Source organism: Orcinus orca, chromosome 21 (genome assembly GCF_937001465.1).
Source record: "Orcinus orca chromosome 21, mOrcOrc1.1, whole genome shotgun sequence".
NCBI classification, from domain to species: Eukaryota; Metazoa; Chordata; class Mammalia; order Artiodactyla; family Delphinidae; genus Orcinus; species Orcinus orca.
This window is the reverse complement of record NC_064579.1, coordinates 17748270-17767910: the sequence shown is the minus strand read 5'-3', so window position 1 is coordinate 17767910 and position 19641 is coordinate 17748270. Positions and strand designations below refer to the sequence as shown.

Genomic DNA, 19641 nt, shown 5'->3' with positions numbered 1-19641 from the left:
CTCAATAGAGACTCTTCAGTTTCCTCTCACGGCACTCAAAACTCCAGCTCAGTAATGTGCTAAGGTTTTTTTTACTCATGAATATACATAAGTTATTTGATATTACGCTGTCACTTGTCCTCAACTGAAGAGTATTACATACTGTTCTCTTTTCCATGAAGCTACTGAGAAAATCATCTATATCAGTTTTTCCCTCCAAGAAATCTTCTGCAATATTATCAGAGTCTTCCTCAGCTTCATGTGCAGCTACTTTCAATCTTGCCTGTAGGGCACTCGCACTACAGCTCTGAAAAAGAAAATCAAGTATATTAGTTTCTAATGCTCAGAAAAACTCCTTAGAGGGAAGGAAAATGGAGTAGAGGTAGAGGTAGGGAGAAGCAATTCATTATGTGCCTTACAAAGCTTCTTTTTGAGGAAATCTGGTCCCATCTAAGTCCTTACCCTTTTAGATATGAGATGGCTACCTAACACAATAGAAACCAATGCATTGCCTGCAAGCTATTGAGTGAGAGAAACTGGGCAGATCACTGTCCTCTCTTGGGAATTTAGGAATCAGATCATTGTGGTAGGCACCCTCTAAGATGATCCCCAATGATCCTCCTCTCCTGGTATTCCTGCTCTTGTATAATCCCCTCCCCTTGAGTGTGGTCTGGACCTAGTGACCTGCTTCTAATGAACAGAATATGGCAAAGGTGATTAAATTTAACCAAAGTGGTGAAGGACACCGAAAACTACAAAACATTGCTGAAAGAAATTAAAGAAGACATAAATAAATAGAAATAAGTAGAAAGACACCCTGTGTTCATGGATCAGAAGACTTAATACTGTTAAGACAATACTACCCAAAGTGATCTCCAGAGTCTATGTAATCCTTATCAAAATGTCAACAGCATTTTTTGCAGAAATAGAAAAATTCACCCTAAAATTCAGAGAATCTCAAGAGACCCCCAAATAGTCAAAACGATCTTGAAAAAGAAGAACAAAGTTGGAGGATTCATACTTACTGATTTCAAAACTTACTATAAAGCTACAGTAATCAAAATAGTATGGTACTGGCAATCAGAAGAGACATATAGATCAATCAAATAACGAACACTCATACATATGGCCAAATATTTTCAAAAGTGTGCCAAGACCATTCAATCGGGAAAGGACAGTCTTGGACAACTATTGCTAGGAAAACTGGATATCCATGTTCAGAATTAAGTTGCACCCTTACCTTACCTCATACACAAAATTTAACTCAAAATGGATTAAAGATCTAAATGTAGGAACTAAAACTGTTTTTATTAATAGTCGTCCTAGTGGGTGTGAGATGGTATCTCATTGTGATACATCACATACAGGTATATATAGAAATACACCATTTTTAATCACCTTTACCTACACTGGTTATCTATCCTTACAAGTCTCGCTCACACAATGTAATTTTGCTTATTAGTGTAAGGTTAAGCATCTTTTCAAATGTTTCCATTTACTTACTCATTAAATATTTACTGAGTATGTACCATGTGCCAAGCACTCGACCAAGGTATTGGGTATACAGGGGGAAAAAAAACAGGACAGGTTCCTGCACTAATGGCACCAACAGTCTAGTGAAGTGGTTTCCATACTTTACAGTATAGAAGAGTCATCATCTTCAGAGATTCTGAGTGAGCACATCTATAGAGACAATCCTAGGAATCAAGGATTTTTTTAAACATTTCAAGAAGTCAGAATAATTGCTATATCAGAATGTTTATTGGACCTTCATATTTCTCCTTTTGTGAGTTTCCTGTTCTTCCCTTTGCCTGTATGTAAGGTTTCTTTATGGACCATTGGCATTAATATTTGTTATATCTGCTACAAATATTTGTCCCCTTTACTTCACTTTTGATTTTATGATCTTCAATGTATACAAAGTTTAAATTTATATATAGCTTAAATCATCAGTTTTTTATTTTACGCTTCTGCCTATTGTCATAATGCTTAGAAAGGATTTTCCCATCATAATCCTAAAAAAAAAACTCTAGCGATAGTTGTCTCTCATAATTTTATGGTTTCCACCTAAATAGTTACTCTATCTAGAGTATCCTTCTGTGTATGCTATGATATAGGGATCTAACTTTTTTCTAAATGGACTGCCTTTATTAAATTCTCATTTTTTTCTAACCAATTACTCATGTATATGTCTGTTTCTGAACTGCAGAATCTGTTCCATAGAACTATTTTTTGCTTCCTACAAGGCTACTCTACTGTTTTAAATAAAGAGTTTTTATAGTATATGTTGGTATTGGGAAAGGGTTTCTTTTTGCTCAAGCTCTTCTTGACTAGTTTAACCTGTTTAGTTTTTCAGAAGAACTTTAGAATAAATCTGTTTAAATTAAAAAAAATACTCTTGGGATTTTGATTGGAAGTATAGAAGATTTTTAAGTTATTTTGGGAAGAATGAAATCTTTATAATACTGTATCTTTCAGTCCATGAATATTCTGTTACTCTATTTCTTCAAGTCTTCTTTTGTGTCATTCAGTAAAGTTTCCTAACTTACTTCATTGGGTTCAGTTCTAAATTTTTTACAGTTTTGTTTATATTGTAAATGAGTTTTTTTCTTCTACTTCATTTTGCACTGGTAGTTGCGAGATATCTAGAAGAAAACCTCAATTTGCTAGGATTTTTACTTGTTTGGTTTTGGTTAACAACCGTTTCATCTTTTCTTTTACATTATACCTCTTTCCTTTTCTTGTCTTCTTACAGTGGCCAGAACCTCCCAAGCAATGTTAAATAGCAGTGATACTGGGGCATCACTGTCTCATTCCTAACATTAAAGGGATCCTGGAAATGTTGAGTCATTAGGTATGATGTTTGCTGTTGGTTTCCTTATTAAATTAAGGAATTAATTTTATCTTAGTTTACTAAGAGTTTGTCTAAGGAATGATGCTGATTATTGTGAACAGCTTCTTCAGCATCTACTAAGCTTTAATAAGCATCTAAAGGTATTTTAGTTGACTCTGTCAGATTTTCCAGTTAAGTGAGGGAGGACTGCTTACATGTGACTCCTGACTCTGATACTTTCTATTTACATGACCTCAGGGATGTTATTTAATATCCATGTGCCTCACTTTCCTCATCTGCAAAATGGATAAACAGTAACAACATCTACCTCATAGGGTTTGGGGTGGAATAATGGGCAATATATGTAAATAGCTTAGTGCAATGCAAAAGATTATAAATTTATATTCTCCTTTACCATCATTTTTTTTTTTGCTGTTGTCTTATTTCTATTTTATGTTTTACTAAATTGGCTTTACCTTCTAGAATTCCTGATTTTAAAGGAAACAGAATATTATGATTGGGTTATTGACATTTAATTTTTTAAATGATTTTTGCCCTTTTTATTTTTAAAGATTTGTTTTTTTAGGAACATGGGTTGAATTTTATGAAGTTTTTGATTTTTCACATATTTCTAGCATAAAATCTATTATTTGTGGTGAATTATACTTTATACTTTTTATATATTATATTTTTCAAATTGCTAACTTTTCATTTAAGATACTTGTATATAGGCTTACAAGTAGTCTAAAATTAAAATTTTTCTTGGTAGCTTTTATTAGAAGAGTTAAACTGCCTTTATAATAACTCTCCCAGAAGAGTTCTTTATGGGGCTTTTTATATTTTTCTATTTTGGAACCAAATGACCTTGCATGAGCACAACTGATTTACAATGGCTTATAACTGACAGCTGTTCATCTGCGTAACTTAGAGCTGTTTATCATGACTTATAAACAGATAAGATAAACTCAGATACCTAATAAATGCTTTCTGGTAATAATGAATTTAAGAATGTGGCACATGCACATTAAGATTAAAAATTCTTATGGTAAAAGAAAAGAGCTAAACAATCTTACCTCGCTAAGTTCATGCTGCCTTTGCATCTTCTTTTCAAAAGTTGATTTCATTTGTGTAAGTAATTCATACTAAAAGAGAAAATTAAAATGCTATTTAATTCTATTTTAAAATTGTATGGATTTCTTAAAAAATGATAACTAACTCACCTTATCTAAAACAGTTTGCCTTTTGGCTTCCAAGCTGGGCTCCAAAAGGAGATTTTTTCCTGTAACATAAATTTTTAGTTTATTGCTAGGTAAGGATCACATTTTTCTTAGGAAATTTAATAAGTAAGGAAAGACATACTTGCTAGCTCCTCAATACTTTTCATTAAGTCATCCTTGTCAGTAATAATTTGTTTTAGTTGAGGCAAAGTCAGAAATTGTTCTAGTAATACCTCTTCTTGGTCATTCATATCTGTAAGTTGTGATACACTAGAAACACAAGAGAAAAAAATGTTAATGAATATCAGTCATCTAGTTTTTTTCCATAATAAATATTCATCATTTTTCAGTTTTACTCAGCTGATAGAGTTCTAAATAATTTTTGACATATATATTTTTATATAGACACAGAAGAAGGCAAATTATAACCTTAAAAGCAAATAAAACATCAATCACAATAGAACAAAAAGCACTCTAAATACAGTACAGTGTCAAGTCACTACAGGACTATGAAGACGAGGGTTTATGAACAGCCCTAATAATCTACCAATTTTAACCTCTGAGCCTATTTACCTAATAGGTATGTGGCTGTCACAATAAATGATACATGTATATGTGTCTGTGTACATATAGTCATAAAAATGTTTTTAAAAAGCAATCGTGGAAGGCCAATCCCAGAACAAAAATCATATCCAGAGAGTGAAAGAGGGAACTGGATGGGTGGGATAGGGAGGGAGGGAAACCTTTCTGAACCTATCTTTCAGTTTTGACTACATATAGATCCATATAAATGCATTATATAATTAAAAAACAAAATTAAAAAAGAAAAAGCAGTCTCTAAAATTCAAAGCAAATGGAAATAAATGAACCTGTTTTTTTTCCCCTAAGTTATATAATCATCCAGAGAAATTTTACTGAAAAGACTTTAAAAAATAGTATTTGGCTGTACATCTCTGGTGTGCTATATGCTAAAGACAAAAGAAGTGTAAAAAACAAAACAAATAAAAACTTATCCTGCTTTCAATAATCACTACTGATATTGTTATTTTATTAGTATTGTTATTTTGAAAAAGAACAAGTGCCTTTCAGAGAAATGGCTGGCTTCAGGTCAGGGAAAAAAAAATGTTCATGTTGAGCCCATGACATCTTTGTTTTGCCAGAATTTCCTATTGACTAAAGATAGAACTGTTTAAGCAGCAAAAAGAATAATGTTTGAAATGGACTGAAACACAAATTTCTTTTTTAATTTATGAGTTTATAACAACTCAAAAACAACTATAAAAAAACAAAAAAAACCTCACCTATCAGAACTTTTGCAGCTAGCTTATGCATCAACTCATTATTCTCAAAATCAATAAATTAAGAGGAAAAAATCAAGCATACATCTTGTCTTTCTGTATGAAGTACATTTCAATATAACTAAACTTTCCTTTTCTATGAAGGAAAGTCTTCATAGACTTCTGGCTAATTCTGGCAGTAGGAAATCACATTTGCAATCCTTAATGAAATATTGCACAGTCAGTGATTTCAAGTGTTTCAACCTGTTTCAATCCTAATGTCACTAAAAATAAGGCAACCAGACATCACTGCTGCCGTATGTGATGTAATAGGAAATATGCACTAACTATGATGTAAATATTCTTGCCAAAAGAATTAAACCTAAATTTTTTCCCCCAGTTTTCTTGAGACATTGTCTAAGTTTAAGGTGTACAATGTAATGATTTGATAAAAAAAATTGAACCTACATCTAATCAAAACTCTGTTATCTAGCCACCAGTAGAAGGAAATATGAGAAACAGAGGAACACCCTCAATGGAACCACAAGGATGCAATCAGGCAACAACAGGGTATGGGAAATTCTATAGGACAAATAACCAGTTTCTTACATAAATATTTAATAATATGTGTATAATTTACTCTATATGTGTTTATATGTGTATGTATATATATGTATGCATGCATGTGTGTATATGTTTGTGTATATGTACATACATATTAATAAACGTGGGAGAAATGGTTCATGATTAAAAGAACTATAAAAGATAACAGTATTCAAATGCAATAGGTAGATATTATTTTGAACCCTGATTCAAATAAACTACCAACCAAAAGATTTAATTATTAAGACCCTGGGGAAATAAGATAATATCAAAGAATTAAAGAATGAGCATTCATATTGTGAGGTATGATGATGATGTGGATTGGGATTATGGCAAAGAAAAGGTCTTTACCTGGTGGAGAAATTTAGTGAAGAACTTATAGGTAAAAATAACAGAATATTTGGGATTTGGTTTAAAATAATCCTGACCTATACCCATACTTCTGAAAAAAGCTGGAAGATGGCAAAGAGGTTCACCTTTTTGTATTTTTGACGTTTTCGTAATAATGTTTTTAAAGGGAAGGAAGAAAGGAGAGGAGGAGGAGAATGCTCTATAACACGGCAACAATAACAGCCCCTACCTTCACGGGTTGCTGCAAGCATTACTCCGTGTATGACTGCTTTAATGTGTACGTGGCTGCATGTAAACTTCATTAATTATTAGCAGAGAATAACACATCACCACTTCCTGCAAGTGACTGTAAAACACTGTATCAAATAAAGCTAAACCTTTTTTAACTGTAGGATTTCTCACAGACCAGTAACTCAATAAATATAACCTACAAGACATACAACTGATTCATAGAACTTTCCCACTAAGACAACCACAATATAGGAAGAGTGATGACTTAAAAGGTTTTTTTAACTTAATATGGATATGAAAATGATGATGTGGTTTCTATTTACAAATTAAATAGACAACAAACACCAATGTTACTCTCCTAGTTTTTTTACCTTAGTTCTGAGAGTTCTGGAAATACATCAGGGATATCAGGCATCTTGTAACCAAAACCATTTTGGCTTATCTAAAGAGAGTGTGAAATGGTGTTAAATTTCAGCCATCTTTTTGACTGCTCCTATTTGGTTATAAAAGTAATTTTTAATGTACTGCGTCCCATAACTGTTTTCATTATCACACTTAATCTTTGCACTTCACATTGTCCTTACCCTCCCCTTCTTTCTTCACTGTTTTTTCAGTGTATCTTCATACATATAGGGTTACTTTTTTTTTTTTAATGGGGATCACGTGAGTACCTGTGTTTAGCCCTTGGACAAGTATACGGTTGTAAAATAAATCTCCTAAGTGTATCTGTGACATATGTGGAGAATTATCTCTGGGTTTCATTGATGTATATGAATGTTTGTCTCAAAGTGAAAGGCATTAAGTATAGAAAAATTAGTAAGTTGGCAAAAATCTGAATAGTTACCTAAGTTCCATGAGAGAGTAGGGTAGATAAGGAATAGAGTATACATTGTTTGAATATAGATGACATTTTAAAATCAAGGACCCATGAAAAGTTCTCTTGTAATTTTATTTATACTAATTATAATTTGTTCATAATATTCATTAATACAATGATGAAAGGTTTTGGAAAAATGAAGTCCACTTGGGTCTATATTCTAATGGGTCTATATTCTAAATTATTACAAACACTGAAATTAGTAAAGTTGATTATGATAATTTTTTAATATTTGAGTATTACTATGGGTGATATTCACTAAGGGTTAAAAATGAAGGTTTTAAAATCCCTTTAATATGTTTAATGCACAGTCTCTCCCTCAGTAACGTCCCACATGGCAGCAGATACCAGCTTAACTTAAGAACACACAATTTTTTACACGAATGAGACACTGAATTAAAAGTCCTCAGTATGCTAGAGCAGACCCTCCATAAGCTGATACATGCTTCTCCTATACGATCCTTCTCTTATCTTTGCCTGTGTCCTACATGACAACCAGAGGGCTCTATAACAGGCAGCTTCACAAATATGCCATCTGGTTTATGCTCCCAAATCTTTGTCAATGCTGTTGCCTCTTCACAGAATTGCCTTATGTGACCCCTTATCATCCTGGCAAATTCATTACCATCTATCAAAATTTGGCCCCAAGTGTGAATCCATTCATTCATCTGCCTCATTTTGAATGAGCACCTACTATATGCATCAGGCATGCTTTGAGGCACCAAGGATAAAGTGGTTTAAGAAAAAGAATTGCATCTTTTATAAAGTTATCTTTCTAGCTCTACGATGGTCCCTGGGAGCACTGACTATTCCCTTAACTGTGTCTTTGCCATAGCTCTAGACTATCTCTTCTACTTACAATTATTTAATTATTTGCTGGTTACCTCTTTGAAATTGTTACTTAAGTTGAAAATGTGATTTAATCTTTTTATCTTTTGTGCCATGGTGGCTGGCACACTGGAGAGATATAATGTTTGTTGACTGAATATTTCAAGGGTACAAACTACAGATATCTGATACCAACCGGTGCTGAAGTGTCTGTTGTGGGAACAGGCAGTGGCAGATTTGAAAGGACACCAAATGAAGGAGCAGCAGGTTTGGCTGCTGTATGACTTGTCGCTGAAGAAGAAACAGTGTCAGCAACAGATAAAGAACTGACAGTCCTGGTAGCTTCTTGTGGGGGATATGGAGGAAGAAATGGAAAACCCGGAGAAGCACAAGGAGGCGTCCCACCCGCTTTACTGTACAGGCTAAAGAGAAAGACGAAAAACATGAGGTTAGATTTTAGGGGTAAGTTGGTAAAAGTATTCCTAAATTGTTCTAAATAACAGTGGTTATGCAGTACAGATGGCAGGTGCCATTAGTTATTATAATTATATAAGTGAATCAGATATCATATAAATTGATAAAATATGAACACCCCTCAAGAGAAAATTTTCGTTTCTTTCCATGAAAAAGAAAAATGTTTTAGAAAATATACAATTCAACTGGTCACACTGGAAATGAACAGAATGCTCAAAACTCAAATATGGCCTTTCTGTTGGCATCAATGAGTATCTTCATAGAAGAAATGGAGAACATTTAAGTCCAGGAAATGTATTCAAGTGTAGCTTGAATAAATTCATAGCTTTCATTATATCTGGCAAAATCTGACTGCAAGTCAAGACTGCTTTTCTGGAAAATTTCAAAGAAAAATTAAATATATAGATGAGCTGCTAAAAATGTTAAAACATAAAAAAGATGCATATAAAAACTATGTATATATTAGAAAAAGCGGCACAGCAGTATGTACTCAAGATATAATCAGAAAATAATTTATTTTTGCAAGGTAATAAATATTGGGTTCTGGATCAAGATGGTGACATAGGAAGATCCTGAATTCACCTTCTCCCACAGAAATACTGAATCAACAGCTACATAGGGAACAATTTCCTCTGAAAAAAACCCTAAAAACTAGCTGAGCAGCTCCTACACGTTGGGCAAACAAGAAGAAAATGACATCTAAGCTGGTAGGAGAAGCTGAGACACAATCTCACCATAAACCCCACCCTCAGCAGGACAACCCACAAGCTGGAGAAAACTCAAAACCCAGAGCTTTTCCCTGGGGAGTTAAGGGTTGAGTTTGAACCTGAGAGACAAGCCCCCAAAACATCGAGCTCTGAAGGCCAAAAGAGCTCATGTCCCCGAGACGCGAACTAAGAAACAATTCTTACAGGGCTCGTACTCTTGGACTCCCCTGCCTCAGGGCCAAATGCAGAAGAGGACCTGACTTAATGTGAAAGAGGCTCACTTGCCAATCTTAAAGCGTCAGCTCCAGGCAGCAGGCATCTAACTTAACACACATCTAGGGGTCCGCTGGGATACTTTCTGGGGATGGTGGCTGGTGAGCGACATCTTGTTTCCCATCTGCTGTGCTCCAGAGACCCAGTACCACCCAGAGGGAGCTCCTATATGCATCTGGTGCTCTGGTTTCTGCAGCTCCTGCCCAAGGAACATCCCTTGATTGCTTGACTCTGGATGCCAGGCAGGCTAATGTTCCTGGGTCCCTCAGGATTGTAACCATCAGAGAGAAGGTTCTTGGTAGACTATGACCCCCCAGGACACTGCATAGACAGCAGACAGAAGCAACCCCCAGTCTTTCTGTGAAAGAGGCCTATGTGCTTGTCCAGGGGCTTTGACATCGAGGCACCCACGGAGATGCTCTCAGGGAATGGAGGCCAGTGGACGTCATCTCCACACTCTCCCTCTGCCTCACTCCAGCTCACCAGTATCTTAGAGAAAGGAGCTTATACCCTTGTTTTTGCAGTGGCAACCAGAGGACACAACATTGTCTGAATCTGACAGCCAGCGGGGCTCACACTCACAGAAATGGAGAACAAGTTCTTAATCAGCTACCCCCCCAGGGGAACAGCATGAGACAACAGGAGCTCAGTCTTTCTGCTGAAAGAGGCCTATTAGCTTATTATCATAGCTATAGCCTGAGGGGCAGGCTTCTAATTAAACACAACTCTAAGGACTGAATGTAATCCTTCCATAGACTCCGGAGGGCGGGCTCTACTATCTTTGTGCTCTCCCCTGCATGTTCCGGAACGCCAGCACGTCTTGCAGGGGAGATCTTACGTGTGTTTGGTGTCCCAGTTTTGTATTTGGTGCTCTGGTTTTTGTGGCTGCCAACCAGGGAATGCCCCTTACTTACCTGGCTCTGGTGGCCAGGGGGGCTGACATTCCTGGGTCCCATGAGACTGTAACAGTTGTAGACAGTTCTTGGCAGGCTACCACACCAGGGCACTGCAGATAGCACACTTAAACACACCCACAGTCTTAATGTGAAACAGGCCTATTTGCTTATCCTGAAGCTTCAGTCTGAGGGGTGGGCTTCAGGCTTGGAATCCATGCATGTGAAGGCCTACGGAAGTGCCTTCAGGGAACAGAGGCCAATGGACACCATGTTTTCATTCTCATCACCTGGCTCAGGTGGCTAGCAGGACTTAATAAGCTTGTGGTCCCACAGAACTGTATATATTTGCATACATTAAAAGCTGCCACCTGAGGGTCTTGCTTCCAATCAGCCTAAATCTAGGTATGGATATCCTCCCCTGTGGGGCAATGACAGGTCTTGACACACCCTTAATTCCTGGGAGCTATTAAAAAAATAATAGGTTGCTTGGACAATCACAAAGGCTTGAGAGACAGTCAAGAGCCAGGGTAAGGTTGAATGATAAGGTTCATCTCCTTGTCCCGTCCTCAAAACTGGGAGAGGTAACTGTTTTATCTTACACAGAGTCAAGCAAAAAGAAGAAACAAAGAAATATGTTCCAAATAAAAGTACAGGATAAAACCTCAGAAAAAAAAACCTTAATGAAATGAAATGAAGATACATAATTTACCTGATAAAGAGTTCAGAGTAAAGGTCATAAAAATGCTCCCTGAACACAGAAAGAACCTCAACAAAGAGAAAGAAAATACAAGAAAGAACCAAAGCTGGAGAATACAACAACTGAACTGAAAAATATACTATAGAGGGATTCAATAGCAGACTGGATAAAGCAGAGTGAGAAATGGAATATTTCCTGCCATATCAGTAAACAAAGGATGTCACAGTCATCAGCCAGAAGAAATGATCAGTGAACTCAAGACAGAGCAGTGGAACTCACAAAATCAGAGCAGAGAAAAAAAAGGGAAAAAAGTGAAGATAGCTTAAGGAACTTATGGTTTGTATTATAGGGGTACCAGCAGGAGAAGAAAACAGAGAAAGGGGCAGAAAACTTATCTGAAGAAATAATGGCTGAAAACTTCTCTAACCTAGGGAAGGAAACTGGCATCCAGACCCAGGAAAGCCAGGAAGTCCCAAACAAGATGAACCAAGACACATTTTTTTTTTTTTGCGACACGTGGGCCTCTCACTGTCATGGCCTCTCCCATTGCGGAGCACAGGCTCCGGACGCGCAGGCTCAGTGGCCATGGCTCACGGGCCCAGCCGCTCTGCGGCATGTGGGATCCTCCTGGACCAGGGCACGAACCTGTGTCCCCTGCATCGGCAGGTGGACTCTTAACCACTGTGCCACCAGGGGAGCCCCAAGACACATTTTAATTAAAATGTCAAAAGTTAAAGAAAAGGCAAGGATCTTAAAAGCAGCAAGAGAAAAACAACTTGTTAAGTACAAGGGAACCCCCATAAAACTACCAGCAGATTTTTCAGCTGAAACTTTGCAGGCCAGAAGGCAGGGGAATGACATTTTTAGAGTACCAAAAGAAAAACACTTTCAAGAATACTCTACATAGCAAAGTTCTCATTCAGAATTGAAGCAGAGGTAGAGTTTTCCAGACAAGCAAAAGCTAAAGGAGTTATCACCACTAAACCGACCTTACAAGAAATGTTAAAGGGACTTCTTTATGCTGATATTACATGCAAATAGAAACCAAAAGAAAGCTGGGGTAGCTATACTTATATCAGACAAAACAGACTTTAAAACAAAGACTGTAATAAGAGACAAAGAAGAGCGCTACATAATGGTAAAGGGGTCAATCCAACAAGAGGATATAACAATTATAAATATTTATGCACCCAAGAGAGGAGCACCTAAATATACAAAGCAAATATAAACAGACCTAAAAGGATAAATAGAGAGCAATAAAATAAGAATAGGGGACTTGGGACTTCCCTGGTGGTGCAGCGGTTAAGAATCTGCCTGCCAGTGCAGGGGACATGGGTTCGATCCCTGATCCGGGAAGATCTCACATGCCGAGGAGCAACTAGGCCTGTGCGCCACAACTACTGAGCCTGTGCTCTAGAGCCCACATGCCACAATTACTGAAGCCTGCGTGCCTAGAGCCCGTACTCCGCAACAGAAGCCACTGCAATGAGAAGCCCACACACTGCAACAAAGACCCAATGTGGCCAGAAATAAATACATACATACATTTATTTTTTAAAAAAATAGGGGACTTTAATACCTCACTTACAAAACTAAACAAATGGGACTACATCAAACTAAAAAGCTTCTGCACAGCAAAGGAAACCATCAACAAAATGAAAACGTAACCTACGGAATGGGAGAAAATATTTGCAAACCATCTATCTGACAAGGGATTAATATCCAAAATATATAAAGAACCCATACAACTCAACAGCAAAAAAACAAATAATCTGATTTAAAAATGGGAATCTGAATAGACATTTTTCCAAAGAAGACATACAGATGGCCAACAGGTACAAGAAAAGATGCTAATTCTTTGATAATTAGATTACTAACTATCAAACTTGTTGGAATGACTATTATCAAAAAGATAAGAAATACCAAGCATTGGTGAGGCTATGGAGAAAAGTGAATGCTTGTACACTGCTGGTAGAAATGTAAATTGGTACAGCCACTATGGAAAACAGGATGGAGGCTCGTCAAAACAGAACTACCATATGCTCCAGCAATTCCACTTCTGGGTATTTATGTGAAGAAAATGAAGACACTAACTCGAAAAGATGTCTGCTCCCCTATGTTCATTGCAGCATTATTTACAATAGACAAGAGATGGAAACAACCTAGTGTCCATCAGTAGATGATTAAAGAAAAGGTGGTGTATATATACACCGAAATATTATTCAGCCATAAAAACAAAGAAAATCTTGCCATTCAAAACAATATGGATGTACCCTGAGGGTATTATGCTATGTGAAATATGTCAGACAGAGAAAGGCAAATACCATATGCTCTCATTTATGTGTAGAATTTAAAAATGAAAAACAAAAACAAAAAACACTGAGTTCATAAATACAGAAAAGAGATTGGTGTTTGCCAGAGGCAGGTGATGGGCAGCAGTAGGCAAAATGTGTGAACATGGTCAAAAGGTACAGACTTTCAGTTATAAAATAAATAAGTCATGGGGAGGTAATATACAGCATCATTATGGTTAATAATACTATACTACATATTTGAAAGCTGCTAAGAGTAAATCTTAAACATTCTCATCACAAGAAAAAATTTTGTAACTATGTATGGCGATGGGTGTTAACTAGACTTATCATGGTGATCACTTTGTAATATAAATTACTATTGATCATTCTGTTGTACACGTTACATGTCAATTATACCTAAAAAAGATATTTTACATTTAACTTTTTTTTCCTTTTAGAGCAGTTCAAAGAGAACCATACTCTAAAATAATTAGTGTAATTTAGGCCAAAATGCAGATGAGAATTATCTAAATACCAATACTTAAATTAATATAGTTAAGTTTAAATGGGTCAGTCACTCTTGTATGAAAGATTAAAAGACTTTTTAAAAAAATAGAATACTAAATACTTTACTTTGTATTTGTGGTATAATAAGAAACATATTTGTCTTTGACCAGGTTCTAGACAAAGTGCTCCTAAAATCCTGGTAAGTTCCTAAATGACAGGACCCTTTTTTGTTATTTGTAACATCTGAGTTTATGCTAATGAGGTGACTTAGGCTGAGTCCCTATATAGTCTGAGGACAGGGTTGGTCACCAAAAAGACCAACTGACAGAAAGTTGGAAATTTCAGCCCCACCCATCGATCTCAGGGAAGACGGGGGCTGCTGAATAAGCTCTAAAAAACCCTTGAACAGTAAGATTTGACAAGCTTCTTGTTGATGAATGTATCCATATGGCAGGAGGGTGGTGCACCCCAGTTCATGGGGACAAAAGCTCCTGTGCTTGCGGCTCTCCTAGACCTTGCCCTGCCCTAGGTACCTCTTCACCTGGCTATTCATCTGTATCCTTTATAATCAACTAGTAAACATAAGTAAATTTATTTTGGAGTTCCATGAGCCACTTAACAAATTACTCAAACCTGAGGTGGAGGTCATGGGAACCTGTGATTTATAGCACAGGTAACTATACATTTTCAATTGGTATGTGAAATGCAGCAGCCTGTGAGACTGAGCCCCTAATTTGTGGGATCTGACGCCACCTCCCGGGGGATAGCATCAGAATTAAGTTAAATTCGTAGGAAACAGTCAAGTGTCTGGTGAGAACTGGAGAATTACTTGGTGGTGTTGGAAAAAAAAAATGGGTATCAGAGTACTGAAATGTTCCATAATATATCAAGCTTAAACAATTTTTTTAAACGGGAGTGCTATTGTTTCATGACATAATTTAATGTCATATTTAATGACATAATAAGTTAACATAAATTGGAATTGTGTTGGAAGAAAACATTTATCACAGATTTTGAAATTATAATACTAAAGCTAATATGGAAAAATAAATAAGAAAATAGAGAAAAGTACCTGAAAAATGAGGGTAAAGAGAGATTAACCCTGCCATATAGCAAAACACATTAGAAAACCTTAATAATTAAAAATAAAAAACCACAAAACTTTTTAAAAGCATAACACTGGCAATGGATAGGTAGATCAATGGAACTGAATACAAAATCCAGAAAAATCCCAAAGATATATGGCAATTAAGATATAATAAAAAGAATCTCAAATTAGTTAAAAAAAAAAAAAAAAGATTGGTCAATAAATAGCATTGGGACATCTGGAAAAAATTAAATTGGAGCCAAGCCCTCATATCTATAATAAAATAAAAACCAAATGTATCAAATTTAAAATGGTTTTTGGATTTTTAAAAAAATCTTAAAAGAACTGGAAGAAATCACTGGGAAATTAAAAACTGGGGGTGGTAAAGGACTTTCTGTGATCCCAAATTCAAAAGTCATAAGACAAAATAATGATAAATCCCATGACATAAAAAACAAAACAACAAAAAAAACCCTCTACATGACAAAGTCCATTATAAATAAAGACAAATAACAAATTGGGGGAAAACATCTGAAACATGTCATAGGAAAATGGATAATTTCTCTAATATATAAAGAATTTCTCCAAATTAATAAAAGACTAACTAACAACCCAATAGCAAAATGGAGAATAGGACAGAATACACAGGTTCAAGGAAAGGAAAAAAAAATCTCTAAATCATAGGAAAAAACTGTCAACTTCACTGTAAGATAAATACAAATAAAGTTATACTAACACATTTTCCGCTTATAAATTAGCAAAGATCCATTTTGATAGTTTACTATGTCAGCAAAGGGAATAAGCATCGCGTACAGGAGTAGAAATTGGTATAACTTACTCTGTAGGGCAATCCTGCAGTATTAGTCAAAATTACAAACATGTATACCACTTTGAGACTGTATCTAACAAATAAACTTACACTTGGGTAAAATATTACTTTTAATGTTATTCACTGCATCACTGAGGGCAAAGAAGGATGGGCCTTTCAGGAAAGATTGGAAACAACAAAAATGTCCATTAATAGGAGTTTTGTTAACTTATGCTATATCCATAAAACAAGTACTTTGTGGTCATAAAGAATGAGGAAATGCTTTAGTAACCAACATGGAAAGCTCTCTGAACCATACCATTTAGTGAGGGGAAAAAAAAAAAGGGCAAGGGAATAGTTTGCTACCATTTGTGTGAAAAAAGAGGGAATAATACTATGTGTACATATTTCCTTGTATATGCATAAAATATCTCAGGAATTCTATGCATGTGCACCCAAATGAAAAACTCTGGATACCAATAAGAAGAAAAAGTAAACTGCAAGGGAAAAGGTGGAAGGAGACTTTTCGCCCCATACCCTTTTACAGTTTTAAAATTTTTGAGCCAAGTGAATATATGATTGAAAAAATTAAGTTTAAAAAAGTTCTCTAAAAAGTTTGTTTATTTCAAAGTATGGTTCACCTTTATCTTAAAGCTTTACTTTTACGTAAAGGTATATTATTAGCAGGTATGTAAATATAACATAAGTTATTTAGAAAGAATATGTTCAATGTGAGGGAATATTTGTACTATCCTTGAAATAGTCTTAATAATTTTGAACCAGTCAGCTTTATTTTAATCTCAATACCGGGTACAACCTATAAAATAATCTAAGAAATGTATCAAACTTGCTTTTTAACAATGTGTACTGTATCACAGTTGTTGGCTTATATCTTCAAATAAGGTGAATGAGGTATATTTAACTCTTTCCTGACAGAAGATAGGAAATACAGTTTATTATTCTTTAGATAAAGAATATCAGCGAGGTTTATGACTCCAGGACAAAGACACAGGAGGGCAAAGATGATGGCTGGGGCTGATACACCCAATGAATGGGATAATCTAGCCTAAGCAGATTTCCAGGCAGTGTTAAAGATGCCACCTGACTTCTGAACAAGAAAAAGTTCTTGGAAATTAAGTAGAACTGGGTAACTAAGCCAAGAGATATTACAGGAAAAGGAAGTAAAGATTGTATGAAGTTGTATCATCATGCAATTTCAGAATATCTGATATAAAAAGTTACAAAGGATCAGGGACTTCCCTGTGGCACAGTGGTTAAGAATCTGCCTGCCAATGCAGACAGGGGACACGGGTTCAAGCCCTGGTCTGGGAAGATCCCACATGCCGTGGAGCAACTAAGCCCGTGCTCCACAACTACGGAGCCTGCACTCTAGAGCCTGTGAGCCACAACTGAGCCCATGCACCACAACTACTGGAGCCCGTGCGCCTAGAGCCCGTGCGCCACAACAAGAGAAGCCACTGCAATGAGAAACCCGCGCACTGCAACGAAGAGTAACCCCCGCTCACCGCAACTAGAGAAAGCCTGCGTGCAGCAATGAAGACCCAACGCAGCCAAAAATAAATAAATAAATAAATAAATAAACATTACAAAGGATCAGAAATCAAAATGGCACTGGACATCTTGGCAACAGAAGCCTATGTATAGACAATAGAGGAATGCCTTCAAAATTCTCAGTGGAAAACCACTTCAACATAGAATTTGAACTCTACCAACTTTTAAGTGTGAGGGTATATTAAAGACATTTGCAGGTAAAAAAAAAAAAAGTCTCAAAATTATTCTTCCAAGCACCTTGTGGCATATTGTATTTTCCAAACGTGGCCACAGCACTATTTCTGGTCCCATATACTCTTCTAGAACCTTGCCACTCCACCATGAAGAGGAAGAGCCTGTTTTCTTCCCCTTGAATCTGATCAGAACTTCTTGATTGCCTCAACAAACTGAATGAAGCAGAAGCAGAATGAAGCAGAACAAACTGAATGACTTCAGTAGCTATGTCAGAGAAGGCGAATATGACTTTCTCATAACTGTTCAGGATGTTTACCCCAGGAGCCCAGCCATTATGATGTAAGGAAGCCCAGGCTGCATCTAGGTATTCTAGTTGACCTCCCCAGGTAAGGCCTCTGATGAGAGCCCACTGATGATGAGTAGAGCAGACAAGAGCTTTCCCTGATGAACCCTTCCTGAATTAAAGATCAGTGAGCAAAGTAAATGTGTTCATTGTTTTAAGCCATGCCAGCTGATGCAGAAGGTGGAGCACAAACAAGCTCTATTAGTCCCTAACCAAATTGCAGATTCACAAGGAAAATAAATGTTGTCATTATTTTAACCACAAGTTTTAGGATAACTTGTTATTCATCCTTAGTAACTGGAACATGCCGTTACTTAGGAAGCTATGGGGAGGCAGTAATACAAGAAACTAGGAAATAGCCTGAGAAAGAAAAAAACTTAGGATGCAGGAAAAGGAGACTCCAACACAGGAGAGTGGGAAAGGGAAATCCCAGGATGACAGCTTTATAGCAGTTGTAGAGTAACTAATTCAGAATGGAGGGGGAAAATGGAGCAATGTCTGCAAAGAGAAAATACCAGAACCTAGAGATTACCTGACAGGTTTGATGATGTGAAAAAATGATTTGAAAGGTATTTTTCAGAGCTGCTAAAAGATGTGGAAAATTAAAAAGATCAAAGAAAATAAAACCAATGGAAAAATGGAGTAATTATTAACTCCGGAGAAAAGCAAAAAGTTATACCATCAGGGAAATATAATCATTATAAAGTACGAGGCTCAGCAGCAAGGAATATTCAGAGAGTCAATGTAATGAAAGTACCAAACATGAGTTTAAGTAAAAATCAAAAATTTCTCAGAGGATGAGGGAAAAGGAAGGTTTGTGAAAGGTAAATAAAATCCTCATCAATCCATAATAGGAAGTCAATAGATAGTATCTAAAATGAAAGAATCAAGAGATAGCAGTATGTATACATTATTCAGAAAGATGAAGGTAAATATTAGAGAAGCAGCTTAAAAAAGAAAAACACAGTTGCCTCTGAAAAGTATGAATGTATCTGTGTGTGAAGGTGGGGATGTGGAAAACAGAGGATTGCCTTTTAACATTATTTGAATTTTTAAACTATATTTTGATTACTTAGATCAAAAGTAAATAAATGTATATACAAACTCTTTCGATATAAACATACTTACTATGGGAATGCTGTTGAAGCAGGAGCTAAAGCTGGAGGATTCTTCCAAAACTCATCCAACAGACTCTGAATAATTTTCCCAAGATCTGAGTGCATTGTAAACTAAAAGTAACAGTAATACACGGTGATCAAATTCATCTTCAGAAAAAGATTATAAAGTCTCATTAGGATAATTTAACTGTAAAACTCAATCTTAAATCCACTTTTGCAAGTCAAGAATTAAATGAAAAGCAAAGGATATTATGTCAATTGAACATATCAGCAATCCACAACTTACAATATTTTCTTATAGAATCAATACCATAAATGAGGTTAAAAGTTTATTTAGTCAATAATGGAGCTGAAATACTTCCACATTTCACTATTGACAATAATTTGAAGGTTCAAAGGTAAATACTGAGTACATTTAAGTTACCGTCCTTCACATTAATCAATCATATATATACATATATATTATGTATATATATCCTAAGAAATTTAAGGCAT

At 36.0% G+C, this 19641-nt stretch overlaps 1 protein-coding gene across 1 annotated transcript in view; it reads right to left on the bottom strand.

Moving 5' to 3' along the window:
• VPS37A (VPS37A subunit of ESCRT-I) overlaps positions 1-19641 on the bottom strand; it is a 38532-nt gene that overhangs the window by 3843 nt on the left and 15048 nt on the right. The window contains exons 4-10 of the mRNA XM_004277174.4: positions 19157-19257; positions 8393-8618; positions 6863-6933; positions 4172-4299; positions 4033-4091; positions 3886-3954; positions 143-286 (exon numbers count right to left, since the gene is read on the bottom strand). Coding sequence (XP_004277222.1) covers positions 143-286; positions 3886-3954; positions 4033-4091; positions 4172-4299; positions 6863-6933; positions 8393-8618; positions 19157-19257 — 798 coding nt within the window. The remainder of the gene's footprint in view (positions 1-142; positions 287-3885; positions 3955-4032; positions 4092-4171; positions 4300-6862; positions 6934-8392; positions 8619-19156; positions 19258-19641) is intronic.